At 37.8% G+C, this 19801-nt stretch overlaps 1 protein-coding gene across 8 annotated transcripts in view; it reads left to right on the top strand.

Moving 5' to 3' along the window:
• The window catches only part of LOC100450566 (zinc finger protein 724), a 56824-nt gene extending 37586 nt beyond the window's left edge, over positions 1–19238 (top strand). For 5 of the 8 annotated variants that reach the window (XM_054540034.2, XM_054540035.2, XM_054540038.2 and 2 more), the window contains 3 exons: positions 3949–4075; positions 4875–4970; positions 12020–19238. In XM_054540034.2, coding sequence (XP_054396009.2) covers positions 3964–4075; positions 4875–4970; positions 12020–13653 — 1842 coding nt within the window. In that variant the 5' untranslated portion in view covers positions 3949–3963 and the 3' untranslated portion in view covers positions 13654–19238. Of the gene's footprint in view, positions 1–3948; positions 4076–4874; positions 4979–12019 lie in introns of those variants that run through there. The other 3 variants (XR_008516452.2, XR_008516451.2, XM_054540039.2) reach the window with 3 other exon arrangements.
• Positions 19239–19801: the final 563 nt, after the last annotated feature.

Raw genomic sequence — 19801 nt, 5'->3', positions numbered from 1 at the left:
TTCGTGTGAGATGTGAGCTGCCAGCTGTGAGCCCTGTGGTAGGAGTCAAGAAAGGACACTGGCTATCAGGAAAGGGCAGGCAGAGCCTAGTGCTCAGGGAGTACAGAGCCATTGATTGCTTAAAATGTAAATAGCCAAAAAGATAACTCCCTAAGTTGCAAAATTACCTCTTGTCATGAGGATGTGAAAAGTTAATTTTGTCATTGATTATAACCAATTAGCATACATGGATCAACTCCCCCATTACCAGGTGAATTTAGGATGAACCATGTATTACATGGTGCTGTAAATTCTTTTACTTGTGGACTAATTATGGGAGTGTCTTTTTGTCTTTGCAATCTCTTAAGAAGATTGACTGTGATGCATGTCACATTCTGGTTTAATTGCGTAATGAAACAGTTTATGTTCTGTCATTTTGGAGTTTCTCTAGGGCTGGAGAAATTTTTTCTTTTAATTATATTTTACAAACACTGTCTAGAATTACTAGACGTGATATGAACACATACGGTTCCAGCCAAACTTTACTCTAGAGGGGCCTTTTCCTTTCAGGCTTCCAGTCACTTTAGATTTCTACAAACTTCACAGGGTAGCAATCAGCTATTTTACCTCTTATTTCGGTCTGGCCCCACCTTGAAGTCTGGCCTCACAGAACTGATTGGAAGTTTTGACTGGTGAGTCTGTTACATTTTTAGAGCTGGTGCTCACAATTTTCTGAAACCCAAAAGCAGATAAAATTGGAAAAATAAAGTATGTATTTTAGCATCTTAATTTTTAAATTTTCTATTAAACCAGTGCTTGCAGAGACATTTAGCAACTTGTTTTCTATTCCTGCGGATCCAGTAGTTGCTCCACAAGTCACAAACAAGTAAATATGAACACAATAAAAATTTCTTTAAACTACATTAAGTTCTTCCTTTCTGTATCCCTCTCATCTGTCTATATTTAGTGTTCTATACATTTTTTTTAAAAACCAAGGACAGAGAAACAGAAGTTGAAATAAAAATGCTAAGCCCTTAATCTAAATCCTGCGAATTATTAAACATCTGTGCTGACTCCCAGTTTGTTATGAGAATTAAATCACGTAATGTATTATTCCAAGCACAGTGCTGTGTAACATAGTCTTGAGCACATAGTACCTGCTTTATAAACATTTCAATAGTACATGTTGTTTTCCAAGTGCAGACTTATTCAGGCGTTGCTACTTTCTGTTGCCTCTGTAAACTTTAAAGAACCAGCAAAGAATATGATACTTAAAGATGGAGATTTGTTGTATTCATTTGTGCCAGAAGTATTTGTGTTGTGACAAGAGTGCTGAGTGTAAGGGACTCTGTGCTGTGCCTGCTTCTCTAACCAATTCTAATGATGAGCCTAGAAGAAGTAACATCAGCATCGACAGGGGAGTTATTTAAAACACACATTCATGAACCCTTTGAAAACCTGCAGAATCAAAATACATAGGGAAGGTCCAAAGTTACCAAGTGATTTATAAGCTTATTAAATATTACAAGGCAGCTGGGTGTGGTGGCTCATGCCTGTAATCCCAGCACTTTGGGAGAGCGAGGTGGGTGGATCACCTGACATAAAGAGTTCCAGAGCAGCCTGTCCAACATGGTAAAATCCTGTCTCTACTAAAAGTACAAAAATTAGCCGGGCATGGTGGCAGATGCCTGTAATCTGAGCTACTTGGGAGGCTGAGGCTGGAGAATCTCTTTAACCCAGGAGGTGGAGGTTGCGGTGAGCAGAGATTGCGCCATTGCACTCCAGCAAAACAAGTTAGACAAGAGCAAAAACACCGTCTTTAAAAAAAAAAAAAAAAAAAAAAAATGCAAGGCAATGCTTAGCTAAATGTTTATCAGCTGGACTTCTATTAGGTTGGTGGAAAAGTTAATTGATGTTTTTGCCATTCTAAGTAATGTGGATTACTTAGGTGTAGGCACTCAAATTACGTGGCTAATTATTAGAAATCCCTTTACTTGTGCCCTCTTCACAGGTTCTGTTTATTGTTTTGTGTGGATACATTTATGTTTTTTAATTAAGTGCCTCATGTGACTCTAAGGTAAGGCCAGAATCAACTATGAGGGGTTCAAGATACATTCATGAGAGTTAAGTTTTACTTTTTCACTGAAGGATGGTCACAGGGCCAGTTCTGTTTGGGTTTGGTAAAGACAGGGCAGCATGGCCCGTATTTCCATTATCGTAGCAGAAATTGCTGGTGTCTGTGGTGGGGAGGGTACCTAAGGACAGGAAAGGAGAAACTTCTATTTTTTTCGTCATTGTTTCTGAATCTTTTCTGAAGATTCACCCAGAAATGGGTGGACATTTTCTGAGGGTCTTGGTCCTTCTGCCTGTGGGTGTGGTCGTAGCATGTAAACAGGTGGCATTTTCTCAAGATGAAGGTGTAATTTGTCCAGAAATTCTCATCTGAAAATAAATCCCAGAGAAGGAGGAGATAGAGGAAAAAGTGGCTTTTTTTTTTTTTTTTTTTTTTTCAGCTAAACATGTCTCAGATCAAGAGCTGTGTCCGCTCTGCCTCTGGAATGCTATGTGTTTAGTACTTGCAAACCTTGACTTCTATACTTGTGTTTTTTTCTCCCTAATGAGTTTGTTTTAACTACTTTTTAAAATTCTTATGATAATCAAGGGTCTCTGAAAAATATTTCTTTCCTATATACCGGAGCCTTCTCTAAATTATGGCTTTTTATATGCCTTGCAAAATTCTCACCATTAATTTATGATCTGCAGTATTAAAAGTGTTCTTTTTGTGGCTGTTGAACTTGGAAAAGTGTGAATACTCAAGATTACTATTGGGGAAAAGCTGGGATCCTTAGTAAAGATGGAGAACATGTAATGTTGAAGTTCCATTTGTGTTTGCTAAATAGCCCTATGCAGAACAGAATTAAGAAAGTGCTTATTTAAACAGTATGGCATTTATTACCCAGAAAGTTCTGAAAAAAATTATCAGGAGACACCTGTTCTCTAGGGTGCTAAAGAAAGACTACTTAAAATCACTATTAAACATTACAGAACATAGAAGATACAGGTATCTTGAATAGAAGATACCTGTATCTTGAACTTTGCATAAAACTGATGTTTCCATATGGTTGAATTTAGACTATAATTTACTTATTGGGAACAATATTCCAGCAGTGATGCTGTGTCCTTCTGTGTGTTTTAGCACACCATAAAAATTGGTCCTAGTGCAGTTGATGCTAATGGTTCACTTGGTTAAAGAGCTGTCTGACAGATTTTTTCACTATAGAGTTAATTATTTTTTTCTTCATTATTAAGTATCTTTATGCAGCTGATTTGTATAAATTATCAAATGTAATCTGGCAGCTGCTTTTCTTAGGGTTTCTTTGCATATATCTGTTTTTGGAAAATGAAGGCTGTCATCTCTCTCTTATAGGCCATAAAAACGGGGGAAAAAAACAGGTTATTTCACTTATTGGATGTTTGATAAAGATTTTTCTCTGGGGCAAAATCATTGGCATTACTTGTGAGCTTATTAAAAATTCAGCAACTCAGACTTTATTCCAGATCTTCTGGAAAAAAAAAAAAGCATAACAAGATTTCCAGTTTATTGTACACATTAAAATTTGAGATGTACCTTGTAACTTAACATGTCTTTCATCTCAACAGAACTCATTCTGTATAGTGTGAATATAGCACTCCAGAATGTACATGCTTGTGTTCATGCCCTTAATTTTATATTTTATTATCCAGAAAAGTATCATATATAAATTGATGTTGTGGATCTTATTCTAGTCTTTTCTCAGAGTTAGAGAATACATCAGAGAATATTTCTGTCTTTAAAATTACTTCATTTGGATAATTTCATTCACTTTTATAAGTCAGAACCAGTACTCTTTAGTCTTTCATTTCAACTTGAATCAAATTAAAAATTTTGCCCATGGCCACTTGGTAAATATGTGTGTGTGTACTTTTCAGGGACCATTGACATTTATGGATGTGGCCATAGAATTCTCTCTGGAGGAGTGGCAATGCCTGGACACTGCACAGCAGAATTTATATAGGAACGTGATGTTAGAGAACTACAGAAACCTGGTCTTCCTGGGTGAGAATAACTTCAATACACAATTCCTAATCTACCCTAAATATTTCATTTGTTTTTTTTGTAGAATGTTTTTTGGTAATTGATCTTTGCATAAATGAGTGTCAGATCTCTATTTCTAAGAAAATCTTGGGGGCCAAGCACGGTGGCTTATGCCTGTAATCCTAGCACTTTGGGAGGCCAAGGTGGGTGGATCACCTGAGGTCAGGAGTTCAAGACCAGCCTGGCCAACATGGTGAAACCCCATCTCTACAAAAAAAAATACAAAAATTAGCCAGGTGTGGTGGCACACACCTGTAGTCCCAGCTACTTGGGAGGCTGAGGCAGGAGAATCACTTGAACCCAGGAGATGGAGGTTGCAGTGAGCCGAGATCGCACCACTGCACTCCAGCCTGGGTGGCAGAGTGAGACTCCATCTCAAAAAAAAAAGAGAGAAAATCTTAGGGATTTGTCAATGTAGAAAAAAAAATTCAAGATGTTTTATCTTGATCTGGACTTTTTATGTTCCTGAGCTGATCTGTATCCTTCACTCTAAATTAGTGGTAATTCCAGAAATTTAGTGGCATAAAATATTGTTTTCTATACCTTAAAATCTAATTGTCATCTCCAGTTTTTGATTCAGTAGTACTAAGTAGTAAAATTAAGAACCTACAAATTTAAAATAGTGTCTAAATATTTATAAATGTGTTTTAAATTAGTATTTTGTGATTAATTTACTATTCTATTAATTACACCCTTTTTACTGAGCACATTATTTGAAGAATATGAGCAACATTCATGTTATTTATTTTTAATAAAACAGGTATTGCTGTCTCTAAGCCAGACCTGATCACCTGTCTGGAGCAAGGCAAAGAGCCCTGGAATATGGAGAGACATGAGATGGTGGCCAAACCCCCAGGTAGGTGAGAGTGAATATGACAGATGACACAGATGAGACGTCCAAATGTCAAGGAGAAAGTCAGTTTTTGAAATACGATTTGGGGCCAGGTGCGGTGGCTCATGCCTGTAATCCCAGCACTTGGAGAGGCCAGGGCAGGCGGATTACCTAAGGTCGGGTGTTCGAGACAAGCCTGACCAACATGCAGAACTCCGTCTTTACTAAAAATACAAAATTAGCTGGGTGTGGTGGCGCATGCCTGTAGTCCCAGCTACTTAGGAGGCTGAGGCAGGAGAATTGCTTGAACCTGGGAGGCAGAGGTTGTTGTGAGCTGAGATCGCGCCATTGCACTCCAGCCTGGGCAACAAGAGCAAAACTCTGTCTCAAATAAATAAATAAATAAACGAATAAAAATAAGAAATACAATTTGGGAGTTGTGCTCCAAGGAAAATAGTTTCTGGGAAGCCTGAGGTTTATTTTTTATTTTATTTTTTCTCTTACATAGAGGTATCTTTTGTCTTATCCTTCTAACTTTTCTAAGGAATATACTTTTCCTTCCGTTATCTTTCTTCAAGTTTTCAGTGAGAACCAAAGTCCCCTTTTTGGCATATACAAGACTACAAAATCTGCTTTTTTAATGTTTTGGCGGACACATAAATACCTGGGAAATTTTAAGAAACTCTATGTTAAACTATTTACTAAATTTTCTTTCTGCATCATGTCTGAAATATGTGAGAGTAGTAGTTTCTGTTTCGTTTTTTTTTGTGCATTTTTTCTACACATTCTTTCCTGTTTTTATTACTATAGTCTTGAAATATAGTTTGAAATTATAAAGTATGTTGTCCTCCTGCTTTGTTCTTTTTCCTCAAGATTGTTTTCATTATTCAGAGTTTATCGAAGTTTCAAGTAAATTTTATGATTGTGTTTTTCATTACTATGAAAACAAATACCACTGGAATTTTGATAGGGAGTTTATTAAATCTGTAGATCACTTTGGATAATATGGCACTTTAACAATACTTATTCTTTCAATCCATACACACAAAATATTTTAAAATTTGTGTCTTTTCTAATTTCCTCCATTGATATATCATTTATTTTAAAGGCTTTTTAGATCCTTGGTTAAATTTGTTCTAAGAAATTTATTATTTTAATGCTATTGTCAATAAGCTTGTTTTCCTCCTTTATTTTATCAGATAGTTTAAGTTTATGGAACCGTATCTTATAAATGTATGTTAATTTTATATTTTGCTAATTTACTGAGTATATTAATTAGTTTAGACATGTTTAAATGTACTGTGTATGATTTTTTATATATGAGATTATATGATCTACAAACAGCAACTTTTTACCTATTTGTCTTCAATTTTAATGGCTTTTTAAAAATTGTTCTAATTATTCTGCTACATACTTCCAGTGCTATTTTAAAATAGAAGCATTGACACTGGGCACAATGTAGTTTTGCACTGGTGTCTGTGAATTTCAAGAAACAAACACCTCTTCAAGTTTTTATAAACTGGTTTCAGGAGGTAAAGATCTTTTGTTGGGCCCCCAGGATAATGGGATGCCCTATGGGTTTGTAATGAAGAGGGGTTGTAGGTTGCTCACAAGGCTGCTATGTCTGCACAAGGGTTTACCTTTAGTTGGCTTGTTACAAGGGGATTGTGTAGTTGTAATTTGCATTTTATTTTTGGACAGGCTCAATATCCTTCAGGACTTTGATCTGTAGGGCAGACACTAGGCAGGTTTCTGTAGTCAGGTCTGCATATGGTGAGCCTTACATCAGGATGTGAATGAGTATGTCTTTCACTTAGTATCAAAGAGGATTTTGCCAGGTCACTGTGTAGGTTTCTATGTAGACGGAATTGGCCTTAAACTGAGTCATGGAACTGCTTCAGGGACCACAGTAAAGGCTAAGGTCTTGCAAACCTGCCTGCATGGCTATAAATGGGTGACTTCCTCTGGGCCCCTGGAAGGGCAGGACCTCTCCCAGACTGTGACTGGGAGGAGTTTGAGATGGTTACAGGGTAAGTTCAATATTCTCAATGGGACCAAGTTGGGTGGGCTATTTTTCAGTCTGTAGCCAAGAACAGAGGTCCTGTAGTTTACCACCTGAATGAATGCCTGCCTTCTGAAAAGGATGCTCCTCAGTCTTGGGCATTATCAGAGTTTCACAACTCCCTCCCTGGATCTCAAAGCTCTCTCTCTCAATCTCTCTTTTTTTTTTTTTTCTTTTGAGACGGAGTCTCACTCTGTTCCTCAGACTGGAGTGCAGTGGCACCATCTCAACTCACTGTAACCTCCGCCTCCCAGGTTCAGGTGATCCTCCTGCCTCAGCCCCCCAGTAGCTGGGGTTATAAGCACGCACCACCATGCCCGGATAATTTTTTTTTTTTTTTTTGGAAGTGGGGCGTGGAGTCTCACTCTGTCGCCCAGGCTGGAGTGCAATGGCTCAATCGCAGCTCACTGCAACAACCTCCTCCCAGGTTCAAGCGATTCTCCTGCCTCAGCCTCCCAAGCAGCTGGTACTACACGCACATGCCACCACACCTGGCTAATTTTTGTATTTTTAGTAGAGACGGGGTTTCATGATGTTGGCCAGCTGGTCTCAAACTCCCGACCTCAGGAGATCTGCCCGCCTTAGCCTCCCAAAGTCTTATCTCTGTTACCCAGGCTGGAGTGCAGTGACCCGATCTTGGCTCACTGCAACCTCTGCCTCCCAGCCGGGTTCAACCAATTCTGCTGTCTCAGCCTCCCGAGTAGCTGGGATTGCAGGCATGCGCCACCACGCCTGGCTAATTTTTGTATTTTTAGTAGAGAGAGTGTTTCACCATGTTGTCCAGGCTGGTCTCGAACTCCTGACCTCAAGTGACCCACGTGTCTCAGCCTCCCAAAGTGCTGGAATTACAGGGGTGAGCCACTGCACTCGGCCTTTAAAGCTCTCTTAAAGGCACTTATTTTGGAGATGAGGACTTGCTACATACACCAAGCTGGTCTTGAAATTTTGGCCTGAAGAAATTCTCCAACCTCAATGTACCATGTAGCTGTCATTACAGGTGTGAGCCATGATGCTTGGCTCTCTCATAAAGGCATTTTTGTCAGGGATGGCTGACAAATTTTCTTGCTGTTAGGGGTAAGAAAATAGGTCACCTTTTATTTTTCCGTCAAATTAATGTCACTTTCTCTATTCATTTTTCTTTCTATTTTCTATTTCAAATTTGTCTGTAATTTTAGATTGACACATTTAGGACAATATGTCAGAATTTAAATGTTATGCCTGAAGTAAATTAGATACTTAGTAGGCACTCCATATTTACTAAAATAGTTACTTACACATTTGTTTGCTGCAGGCAAATAGGAATTACAGGATTTGCACCCACTTTCTTCAGACTATATCTAAATAAAAACATAATTTATTCCCAAATATTTGTTTTATATATATCAGAGACTTTAATTATATTCTGCAAAAATATATTTATTTCTTTTTAATTTAGCAATATAATTTGATTTTTTTTTTTTTTTTTAATGGAGTCTCACTCTGTTGCCCAAGCTGGAGTACAGTGGCGTGATCTCAGCTCACTGCAACCTCTACCTCCTGGGTTCAAGTGATGCTTCTGCCTCAGCCTCGCAAGTAGCTGGGATTGCAGACGTGCACCACCACGCCTGGCTAGTTTTTTGTATTTTTAGTAGAGTTGGGGTTTCATCATGTTGGCCAGGCTGGTCTCGAACTCCTGACCTCAAGTGATCCACCCGCCTCGGCCTCCCAAAGTGCTGGGATTACAGGCATGAGCCACCACGCCTGGCCTGCTTCTAAATTTGAATTACAGCAGTTTCAATTTGTATAAGAATAACATATATTTAAAACATGAAAACTACCTCTAGTTTTTATAATGCTTATTTATTAAAAGTTTCTCATTAGAATCTTCTATTTATGGTTATACTGCATTTTCTCTGAAATTTTAACTACCATATAGTTAATGCCAGTGATTCAAAATACCTGCCTTCCATGAGTACACAGTTACAGTCAAATATTGTAGTTATCTAGACAAATTCATTTTTAATGGTCCATTAATGTAGCATACCAGAGTTTGTGAGTAAACATTTCCCTTATTATTTTGCAGTTCTTTATGTGTGTTTTTTTAGTGTTGGTTTCTTAACATCAATCTATTGTGTTTTTGGCTTTTTTACTTACATATTATAATTTTAGACAATTTGTAATTCTGTTTGTACACTTTAAGTCAACATAGGGCTTAATTAAGAAATAAATTAGCTATATGTCTATCGCAATCAGATTATATATGTGTGTGTTTTTTATTTATAAATATGACCCTAATTATGGTTATGGCCTATCTTGTATATATTTTTTCTTAGCTGATTTTCAGTGGTTGTTTTGTCTTATATAAGTGAGTAGTTGTGAAAATAATCTTATTTCCACACTGTGTTTAATAATGAATGTACATTTCCTTTGTGTTCCTTTCAGATCACTTTTGTGATTTGAAGTTAATTTTTGAAAAGATTTATAATTCTTTACTTTTTTCAGTTCTTCTTCTACAAAATTGTTGTAAAAACAGATGACATAAAATTTACCATCTTAAATCTATTTAAGTGTACATATTAGGACTGTGCATGGTGGTGGCTCACTTCTGTAATTCCAGGATTTTGAGAGGCCAAGACAAGAGAATCACTTTAGCCCAAAAGTTTGGGACAAGCCTGGCCCACCCGTAAAGACCCTCTCTCGGGCTGGGCGCGGTGGCTCACGCCTGTAATCCCAGCACTTTGGGAGGCCAAGGTGGGCAGCTCACGAGGTCAGGAGATCGAGACCATCGTGGCTAACACGGTGAAACCCCGTCTCTACTAAAAATACAAAAAACTAGCCTGGCATGGTGGAGGGCGCCTGTAGTCCCAGCTTCTCGGGAGGCTGAGGCAGGAGAATGGCGTGAACCCAGGAGGTGGAGCTTGCAGTGAGCCAAGATTAAGCCACTGCACTCCAGCCTGGGGGACACAGCAAGACTCCATCTCAAAAAACAAACAAACAAAAAAAAGACACTTTCTCTAGAAAATTTTTTTCAAAAATAACCAGGCATGGGTTGGTGTGTACCTGTGGTCCCAGCAGCTTGGGGGATTGAAGGAGTAGGATTACTTGGGACTGGAAATTTGAGGCTACAGTGAGCCATAATCTTGCCACTGTATTTCAGCTTGGGTGACAGAATATATTCACCTGGTTATGCAAAACACTTCTAGAAGTCTTTCATCTTGTAAAATGAAAACTCAATATCCATTAAGTAACAACTGCCCATTTTCCCGTCTCCCCAGCCCTTGACACTCTTCCACTTTCTGTTTTTATGAGTGTGACTCTTTATAACATATCTCATATAAGTGGAATCGTATAGTATGCATCATTCTGTCACTGTCTTAGGTGATAAAATATTCTCAAAGTTTATCTTAGAATTTTACAAGTGGTTTTTGTTTTTTGTTTTTTGAGATGGAGTCTTGCTTTGTTGCCCAGGCTGGAGTGCAATGGTGCCATCTTGGCTCATTGGAACCTCCGCCTCCCGGGTTCAGGCAATTGTGCCGCCTCAGCCTCCTGAGTAGCGGGGAATATAGGCACCCACCATCATGCCCGGATAAATTTTTTTGTATTTTATAGAAACGGGGTTTCACCATGTTGTCCGGGCTGGTCTGGAACTCCTGACCTCAGGTGATCCACCCGCCTCTGCCTCCCAAAGTGCTAGGATTACAAATGTGAGCCACCATGCACGGCCACGATTTTTTTAAGGCTGAATAAAATTCCATTGTATGTATATGTCACATTTTTTGATATGTTTGTGAATCAAAAGACATCTGGGTTACTTCAGCCTTTTGGCTTTTGTGAATGCTGGTACAATAAACATAGATGTTTACATATCTCTTCTAGGTCCTGTGTTGCATACTTTGGATATAGATTAATAAATGGGATTGCTGTATTTAATTATAATTCTACTTTTAATTATGTGTGAAACGTAACATTTTAAAATAATGGCTGCATCCTTGTTTTCCATCAACAATCAACATAAGTTTCATTTTCATAGCATTGTCAACAGATTTGGTGGGTTTTTTTTTTTTTTTTTTTTTTTGGTTTTTTGTTTGAGACGGAGTCTTGCTCTGTCACTTAGGCTGGAGAGCAGTGGTGTGATTTCGGCTCACTGCAACATCCGCCTCCCGGGTTCAAGCGATTCTCCTGCCTTAGCCTCCCAAGTAGCTGGGACTACAGGCGCCCACCATCACGCTTGGCTAATTTTTGTGTTTTTAGTAGAGACAGGGTTTCACCATATTGGCCAGGCTGGTTCCAAACTCCTGACCTCAGGTGATTGGCCCACCTCGGCACCCCAAAGTGTTGGGATTACAGGCGTGAGCCAGCCTGCCTGGCTGGCTGTTTACTTCTAAAGGCACTATATTATATTGGGGAGAGGGATGAGCTGTATTAGGTAAACATAACAGACTTTTCTCTTTATTCTTTGTGGCTCTTTGCATTGTGCTCACCTCCTGGGGCACTGTACACACTACACACTTAACTCATTTATAAATTTTTCATGAATGTATTTTGGTCTGTGTATTTTTCTTACATTTATATGTCTATAAGGAAATTAGGGCCTTTAGTATTTTGTTATACAGTTTTTTTTTTTGTTTTTTTCTTTTTTTGAGTCAAAGTCTTGCTCTGTTGTCCAGTGTGGAGTGCGTTGGTGTGATATCAGCTCACTGCAACTTCCCACTCAGGTTCAAGCGATTCTCCTGCCTCAGCCTCCTGACTAGCTGGGATTACAGGTGCATGCTATTATGCCCGGCTAATTTTTTTGTATTTTTTAGTAAAGACGGGTTTCACCAATTGGCCAGACTGGTCTCAAACTCCTGACTTCAGGTGATCTGCCCATCTCAGCTTTTCAACGTGCTGGGAGTACAGGCATTAGCTACCATGCCTGGCCTTCTTATGCAATCTTGTTTATGTAGTTTGTATAGTTTTGTAGGTTAGATGTGTAAAGAATATGTATTTGAGTCTAGTATGTGGAGTAAGTTGTTATTTTTATTTCTTTCAGGTATGTGTTGTTATTTTGCCCAAGACCTTTGGCCAGAGCAGAGCATAAAAGCTTCTTTCCAAAGAATAATACTGAGAAAATATGAAAAATGTGGACATCACAATTTACAGTTAAAAAAAGGCTATAAAAGTGTGGATGAATATAAGGTGCACAAAGGAAGTTATAATGGATTTAACCAGTGTTTGACAACTACCCAGAGCAAAATATTTCAATGTGATAAATATGTGAAAAACTTTCATAAATTTTCAAATTCAAATAGACATAAGACTGAAAAGAATCCTTTTAAATGTAAAGAATGTGGCAAGTCATTTTGTGTTCTTTCACACCTAACTCAACATAAAAGAATTCACACTACTGTCAATTCCTACAAACTTGAAGAATGTGGCAAGGCCTTTAATGTGTCCTCAACCCTTTCTCAACATAAGAGAATTCATACAGGACAGAAACACTACAAATGTGAAGAATGTGGCATAGCCTTTAACAAGTCCTCACACCTTAACACACATAAGGTAATTCATACTGGAGAGAAATCCTACAAATGTGAAGAATGTGGAAAAGCTTTTAACATATCCTCACACCTTACTACACATAAGATAATTCATACTGGAGAGAATGCCTACAAATGTAAAGAATGTGGCAAAGCTTTTAACCAATCGTCAACCCTTACTAGACATAAGATAATTCATGCTGGAGAGAAGCCCTACATATGTGAACATTGTGGCAGAGCTTTTAACCAATCCTCGAACCTTACTAAACATAAGAGAATTCATACTGGTGATAAACCTTATAAATGTGAAGAATGTGGCAAAGCCTTTAATGTGTCCTCAACCCTTACTCAACATAAGAGAATTCATACTGGAGAGAAACCTTACAAATGTGAAGAGTGTGGCAAAGCGTTTAACGTGTCCTCAACTCTTACTCAACATAAGAGAATTCATACTGGAGAAAAACCATACAAATGTGAAGAATGTGGCAAAGCCTTTAACACATCCTCACACCTTACCACACATAAGAGAATTCATACCGGAGAGAAACCCTACAAATGTGAAGAATGTGGCAAAGCCTTTAACCAGTTCTCACAGCTTACTACACATAAGATAATTCATACTGGAGAGAAACCCTACAAATGTAAAGAATGTGGCAAAGCTTTTAAGCGGTCCTCAAACCTTACTGAACATAGGATAATTCATACTGGAGAGAAACCCTACAAATGTGAAGAATGCGGCAAAGCTTTTAACCTATCCTCACACCTTACAACACATAAGAAAATTCATACTGGAGAGAAACCCTACAAATGTAAAGAATGTGGCAAAGCTTTTAACCAATCCTCGACACTTGCTAGACATAAGATAATTCATGCTGGAGAGAAACCCTACAAATGTGAAGAATGTGGCAAAGCTTTTTACCAATACTCAAACCTTACTCAACATAAGATAATTCATACTGGAGAGAAACCCTACAAATGTGAAGAATGTGGCAAAGCCTTTAACTGGTCCTCAACTCTCACTAAACATAAGGTAATTCATACTGGAGAGAAACCCTACAAATGTAAAGAATGTGGCAAAGCTTTTAACCAATGCTCAAACCTTACTACACACAAGAAAATTCATGCTGTAGAAAAATCTGACAAGTAAGAAGAATGGACCAGGCGCGGTGGCTCACACCTGTAATCCCAGCACTTTGGGAGGCCAAGGCGGGTGGATCACAAGATCAAGAGATTGAGACCATCCTGGCCAACGAAGAGAATTACTGGAGAGAAACCGTACAAACCTGAAAGATATAACAATGCAGTTGACAACACCTCAACATTTCTAAACACCTTTAAATGGTTGTCACACTTGATTGTAGGTAAAATATACTAGAGGAAACCTCTACAAGTGTGAAGAATGTGGCAAAACTTTTAACCCATGCTGACACTTTATTGGACAGGAAATGATGTATACTTGAGAAAAATTATGCAAATGTAAAGAATGTGAAGAAGCCATTAATATCTGTTCACATCTTATTCAATATCAGAGATTTCATACTTAATAGAAGCATTAAAAATGAAATTACTGTCAGTAGATTTTTCAGAAAATATAAGCCTTTAAAGTGAAGAAGAGTATTTATTTTGAAGACAAGCATTAAAATATCAAGAGTGTAAGCTGGGCATGGTGGCTCACGCCTGTAATTTCAGCACTTTGGAGGCCAAGGCGGGTGGTTCACTTGAGGTCAGAAGTTCAAGACCAGCCTGGCCAACATGGTGAAACTCCGTCTCTACCCAAAATACAAAAATTAGGTGGGTGTGGTGGTGCATGACTAATCCAGCTATTCGGTGGTTAAGACAGGAGAATCGCTTGAACCTGGGAGGCAGAGGTTGCAGTGAGCTGAGTTTGTGCCACTGCACTCCAGCCTGGACACTCCAGCTGCACTCCATCTCAAAAAAAACAAAAAACAAAAAACAAAAAAACTAATATGAAGAGTGTTGTGGTACCATTACTTGTATTACAGATCTTATTTTACACATTTTATACTAGAGGAAAACCCTGAAGTAGTTGCTCCACCTTTCTTCAACATCAGATAATTTATCTTGAAGAAAATCGCTGCAAAGGTAATAAATTTGGAAAAACAGTTTTTTTTACAAACTACAGCCTAGGAAACACCAGAGAGTTCATACTAAAATATATTTTTGCAGATGCAGTAATATAAAAAATTGGTTATTTGAAAAAATTAAGTCTGTAAATATCAATTCAGAGTAGATATATCTAGGGAACTGACACTTCAGACAGTACACTAAATCAGAGGGCTGAGTTTAGAAAATAATTCAAAACTGAAGTTTGTACATAAATATTTTGTATATAACTTTAAAAAGTGTATAAGATATTTTGGAGAGTTATTACATTCAAAGTACAGTTTTTTTTGTTTGGTTTGGTTTTTTTTTTTGAGATGGAGTCTTGCTCCCATCGTGCAGGATGGAGTGCAGTGGTGCTATCTCGGCTCACTGCAACCTCCACCTCCACGTCCCAGGTTCAGGTGATTCTCCTGCCTCAGCCTCCTGAGTAGCTGGGATTACAGGCACGCACCACCATGCCTTGCTAATTTTTAGTATTTTTAGTAGAGACAGGGTTTCACCATGTTGGCCAGGCTTTACTTTTTTTTTTTAGACAAAGTCTTGCTCTGTCACCCAGGTTGGAGTGCAGCCTCCGCCTCCCAGTTCAAGTGATTCTCCTGCTTCAGCCTCCCAAGTAGCTGGGATGACAGGCATGAACTAACACACCTGGCTAATTTTTGTATTTTTAGTAGAGATGGGGTCTTGGCCGTTGGGCAGGTTGAACCCCTGACCTCAGGTGATCCACCTGCCTCAGCCTCCCAAAGTGCTGGCATGAGCCACTGTGTCCACCAAAGTATACTTTTTTCTTGAAAAAATTTTATAGACTTTTTAAATATGTGAATAATGATGTAATTCAACTCTCAAATTCATGCTGTTTCTTTATTCCTATTGTATTCACATGTGAAAGTATGTGATGAATTGTTCCTGCATGAAAGATATGAGAGAATCTTTTTTATTAGGTGGGCGTTATATATTATCTCTTCTATGAAAGAGTAAAGACATTAAAATGTAAGATGTATGATGAAAATCTAAGTAGGGATGCTCTTTGTGGTTAACTTATAATATTGAGCAATGCATGAAGTAGGTGTTCAGTTTAATACTCTACATTATGAGAGAAAAATATTTTTAATTTTAGTTAAAATTTAATTAATAGTGTATTATTTTACTAATTGTACTTTTATGTGATACAATCCAGTACATTTTAAAACTTTGAAATTATGTGTAGACTTAACTTTTTAATTTAACATTTTTAACATGTTAAATAGTATTGTGCATTCAGTGAAGCATTATTTTGCCACTAACCTTAACCCATTCCACCTTACTCAAGAGTGTAGGTAAAAGATGGTAACAATATATTATTTGTTAACATAATAAAGTAGTATTTGTAGTAATCTTTTTTGCTAGTGGCTTTAAACTGCAAAGAAGTTAAAGAATGTTGTTCCTGTATGTTAAGTTTTTATTTTTTCTGTCTCATTTAAATTTACTTAATATTTTTGGGTACATAGTATGTGTATATATTTAAATCACATATGGCATATTTTGATACATACATACAATATATAATAATCACCTCATGGTAAATTAGGTATCTATCACTTCTAGCATTTATCCTTTGTATTACAGAAAATTTAATTTTACACTTTTTGTTACTTTAAAATGTACAACTAAACTGTTACCGACTGCCTTACCTCTAGCATTTATCCTTTGTATTACAGAAAATTTAATTTTACACTTTTTGTTAGTTTAAAATGTACAACAAAACTGTTACTGATGGCCGGACACCGTGGTTCATGCCTGTAATCCTAGCACTTTGGGAGGCCAAGGCAGGTGGATCACCTGAGTTCAGGAGTTCAAGACCAGCGTTGCCAACATGTTGAAACCCTGTCTGTACTATAAATAGAAAAGTTAGCCAGGCATGGTGGTGAGTGCCTGTAATCCCAGTTACTCAGGAGTCTGAGGCAGGAGAATCGCTTGAACTTTGGAGGTGGAGGTTGTGGTGAGCTGAGATCGTGCCACTGCACTCCAGCCTGGGTGGCAGAGCAAGACTGTGTCTCAAAATGAATAAATAAATAGACATTGACTACAGGGTAATTTCTATGATTATATTATTTAGAAGTATGAATAAAATGCATACATTTGTGAGACTTGAATACATATTTTAATAAATTTCTTACATATTTTTATTTGAACATGTGGCCTCTCTGCCTGCAAACACAAAGACTTTTAATTTTGATTTACATAAAGTTAAAAATATGCATGTATTACTCTAAAGATAAACCTTAGGAAAGAAAATTATGGAGTGAGTGTGTTTGTATGAGCATGAGTTTGTACCTATTTTCAGAAGAATAGAGCAATATCAGAACAAATCATTTTAATAAGGTGATTAATTTGCTAGATAGTAAAAACCTCAAAAATGCTGAAAGCAAATTTATGCTCTCAGCTTTGTATTAAATTCATTACTGTAAAAACTTTTGGCTTATTGTTCAGAATCTCGCCATACAAACTCTTTGCCTGGCACTCATGCCAAACCTATAATTTTCTTGTTATAATTTTTTGTTTTATAGTGTATGAAGTATCCATTACATGAGCTGGTCGTGATTATAAGAATTTTTTGTAAAATTCAGTAGTGCACATAATTTTTGGAAGTAATTCCATAACTAATGTATTGTTATATTTTATTTAGAACATTTCATTTTGTTCTTTTAGTTGCAGATGCCTGTATAAGCCTACTTTTCTTTAGTTATTGTCCTTTTTATAGATGACATAAGTGAATTTACTTATTTATTGAGTCTTTTTTTTAGGTAAGTTCTAGGGAAGTTTCATAAGTCATGAGAATGTTTTTATATATAAATGTATCAAAGAAACATGACAGTGAGGCCAGATACGGTGGCTCATGCTTGTAATCCCTGCACTTTGGGAGGCCAAGGTGGGCAGATCACCTGAGGCCAGGAGTTCAAGACCAGCCTGGCAAACATGGCACAACCCCATCTCTACTAAAAATACAAAAATTAGCTGTGTGTGGTGACACGCGCCTGAAATCTCAGCTATTCGGGAGGCTGCGGCAGGAGAATCGCTTAATCCCAGGAGGTGGAGGTTGCAGTGAGCTGAGATCGCGCCACCGCATTCCAGCCTGGGTGGCAAAGCGAGACTCCTCAAAAAAAAAAAAAAAAAAAAAAAAAATGACAGTGCTTGCTGCGTAACTGATGCTCCATAATAAGCCATAAATATTTCTGCTGGGGTTAGTTGTAACTTCAAATCAGCCGTTTTTGGTCTTTTTTTTGGTTCCTGCTGCATTGGAGTATGTGTCTGTTTTTCTTCAATTACCATACTATTTTAGCTAATATAGCTTTTTTAGTATATTTCAAAGTCAGGTAGGGTGATATCTTCACCCTTTTTTGTTTTGTTTTTTCTTTTTTTGTTTTAAGACGAAGTCTCGCACATTCTCCCAGGCTGGAGTGCAGTGGCACAATCTCGGCTCACTGCAAGCTCCGCCTCCCGGGTTCACGCCATTGTCCTGCCTCAGCCTCCTGAGTAGCTGGGACTACAGGCGCCCGACACCACGCCCAGATAAATTTTTGTATTTTTAGTAGAGACGGGGTTTCACCGTGTTAGTCGGGATGGTTTCAATCTCCTGACCTCGTGATCCACCCGCCTTGGCCTCCCAAAGCACACTTTTTTTTTTTCTTTATTGTTTTGGCTACTTTGGGTCTTCTGTGGTACAATATAAATTTTAGATATATGTTTTAAAATTTATACCAGTGTGTCACTGGTATTTTCATAGAGGTTGCATTATGTCTGTAGATTATTTTGTGTAATACAGATATTTAACAATAATAATGCTAATTCATTTATAGGTAATATTTTTCCATTTGTGTATTATTTAATTTTGTACTTCAGTATTGTTTAGATTATAATGCACAGGTTTTTCCACTTTTTGGTTAAATTTATTTCAAAGTATAATTACTACAGTTATTGTAGATTCAATTTTCTTTTTTTTTTTTTTTTGAGATGGAGTCTTTCTGCTGCTCAAGTTGGAGTGCAGTGGCACAATTGCACTCTGCCTCAGCCTCCTAAGTAGCTGGGACTACAGGCACGTGCCACCACATCCGGCTAATTTTTGTATTTTTAGTAGAGACTAGGTTTCACCATGTTGGTCAGGCTGGTCTCAAACTCCTGACCGCATTATCCACCTGTGAAATTTTGCTAAATTTCTGAATTAGAGAAAGAAAACTTTTTTTCTAGTAAAATCATAAACGTCTTATGGCCATATCCCAAAAATGACGAAGCAGAGAATGTAGGTTATTTAAGACCGTGCTGCGGGCCGGGTACCGTGGCTCACACCTGTAATCCCAGCACTTTGGGAGGCTGAGGCGGGCTGATCATGAGGTCAGGAGTTTGAGACCAGCCTGACCAACATGGTGAAACCTCATCTCTACTAAAAATAGAAAAACTAGCAGCCTGTGGTGGCACGTGCCTGTAATCCAGCTACTCAGGAGGTTGAGGCAGAAGAATCACTTGAACCCAGGAGGCAGAGGTTGCAGTGAGCTGAGATCATGCCCGTTGCACTCCAGTCTGGTCGACAGAGCAAGATTCTGTCTCAAAAAAAAAAAGCTGCTGCAAATGCTCATTCCATCACAACCATGCTAGTGAAAAAAGAAATAATGGGTTAGAAGGTAATTTTAGAGTATATCTCTTACTCTTTTGCCCTGTAAAATTTTTGTATTTATTACTTGCCATATAGAAGTCTGTACTTCAACAAAAGATGCCATTAATTTCAAGTAAATACGCTCCCACATATATTCTCCCTAGAAAGGTACTGGTGTATTTCCAGTCAAGTTGTAGCATTTCTGGCCTTTTTTGTGCTGCTGTGTTTGTGTGAAATAAGGCAGGAAGTAAAGCGGAGTCAACCATGACATTTCTTGTTCCTAAAGCCACAGCCTCTAAAATTTAATGTTACGTCAACTAGAAATAATGACAGTATTTAAGAACTAAAAGAAAATTCTTTGTATTTTTTACAGTTTATAAAAATTTATTTTTGAATTATAAGTTAAACAACTTGAACATGCAGATACCTAAAAGTGTCATCTAGGTGATAGTATTAATATTTTAATAGTTTATAGTTGTGAGTCACAATTGCCCCATTGGGTTTACTGAAAAGCAGTTATTTATCTTGTATGTGTGAATGGAGAATA

This window comes from Pongo abelii, chromosome 20, assembly GCF_028885655.2.
Source record: "Pongo abelii isolate AG06213 chromosome 20, NHGRI_mPonAbe1-v2.0_pri, whole genome shotgun sequence".
Taxonomy (NCBI): Eukaryota; Metazoa; Chordata; class Mammalia; order Primates; family Hominidae; genus Pongo; species Pongo abelii.
Note: the sequence above shows the minus strand (reverse complement) of the source record. Positions and strands in the feature narration are given on the sequence as shown.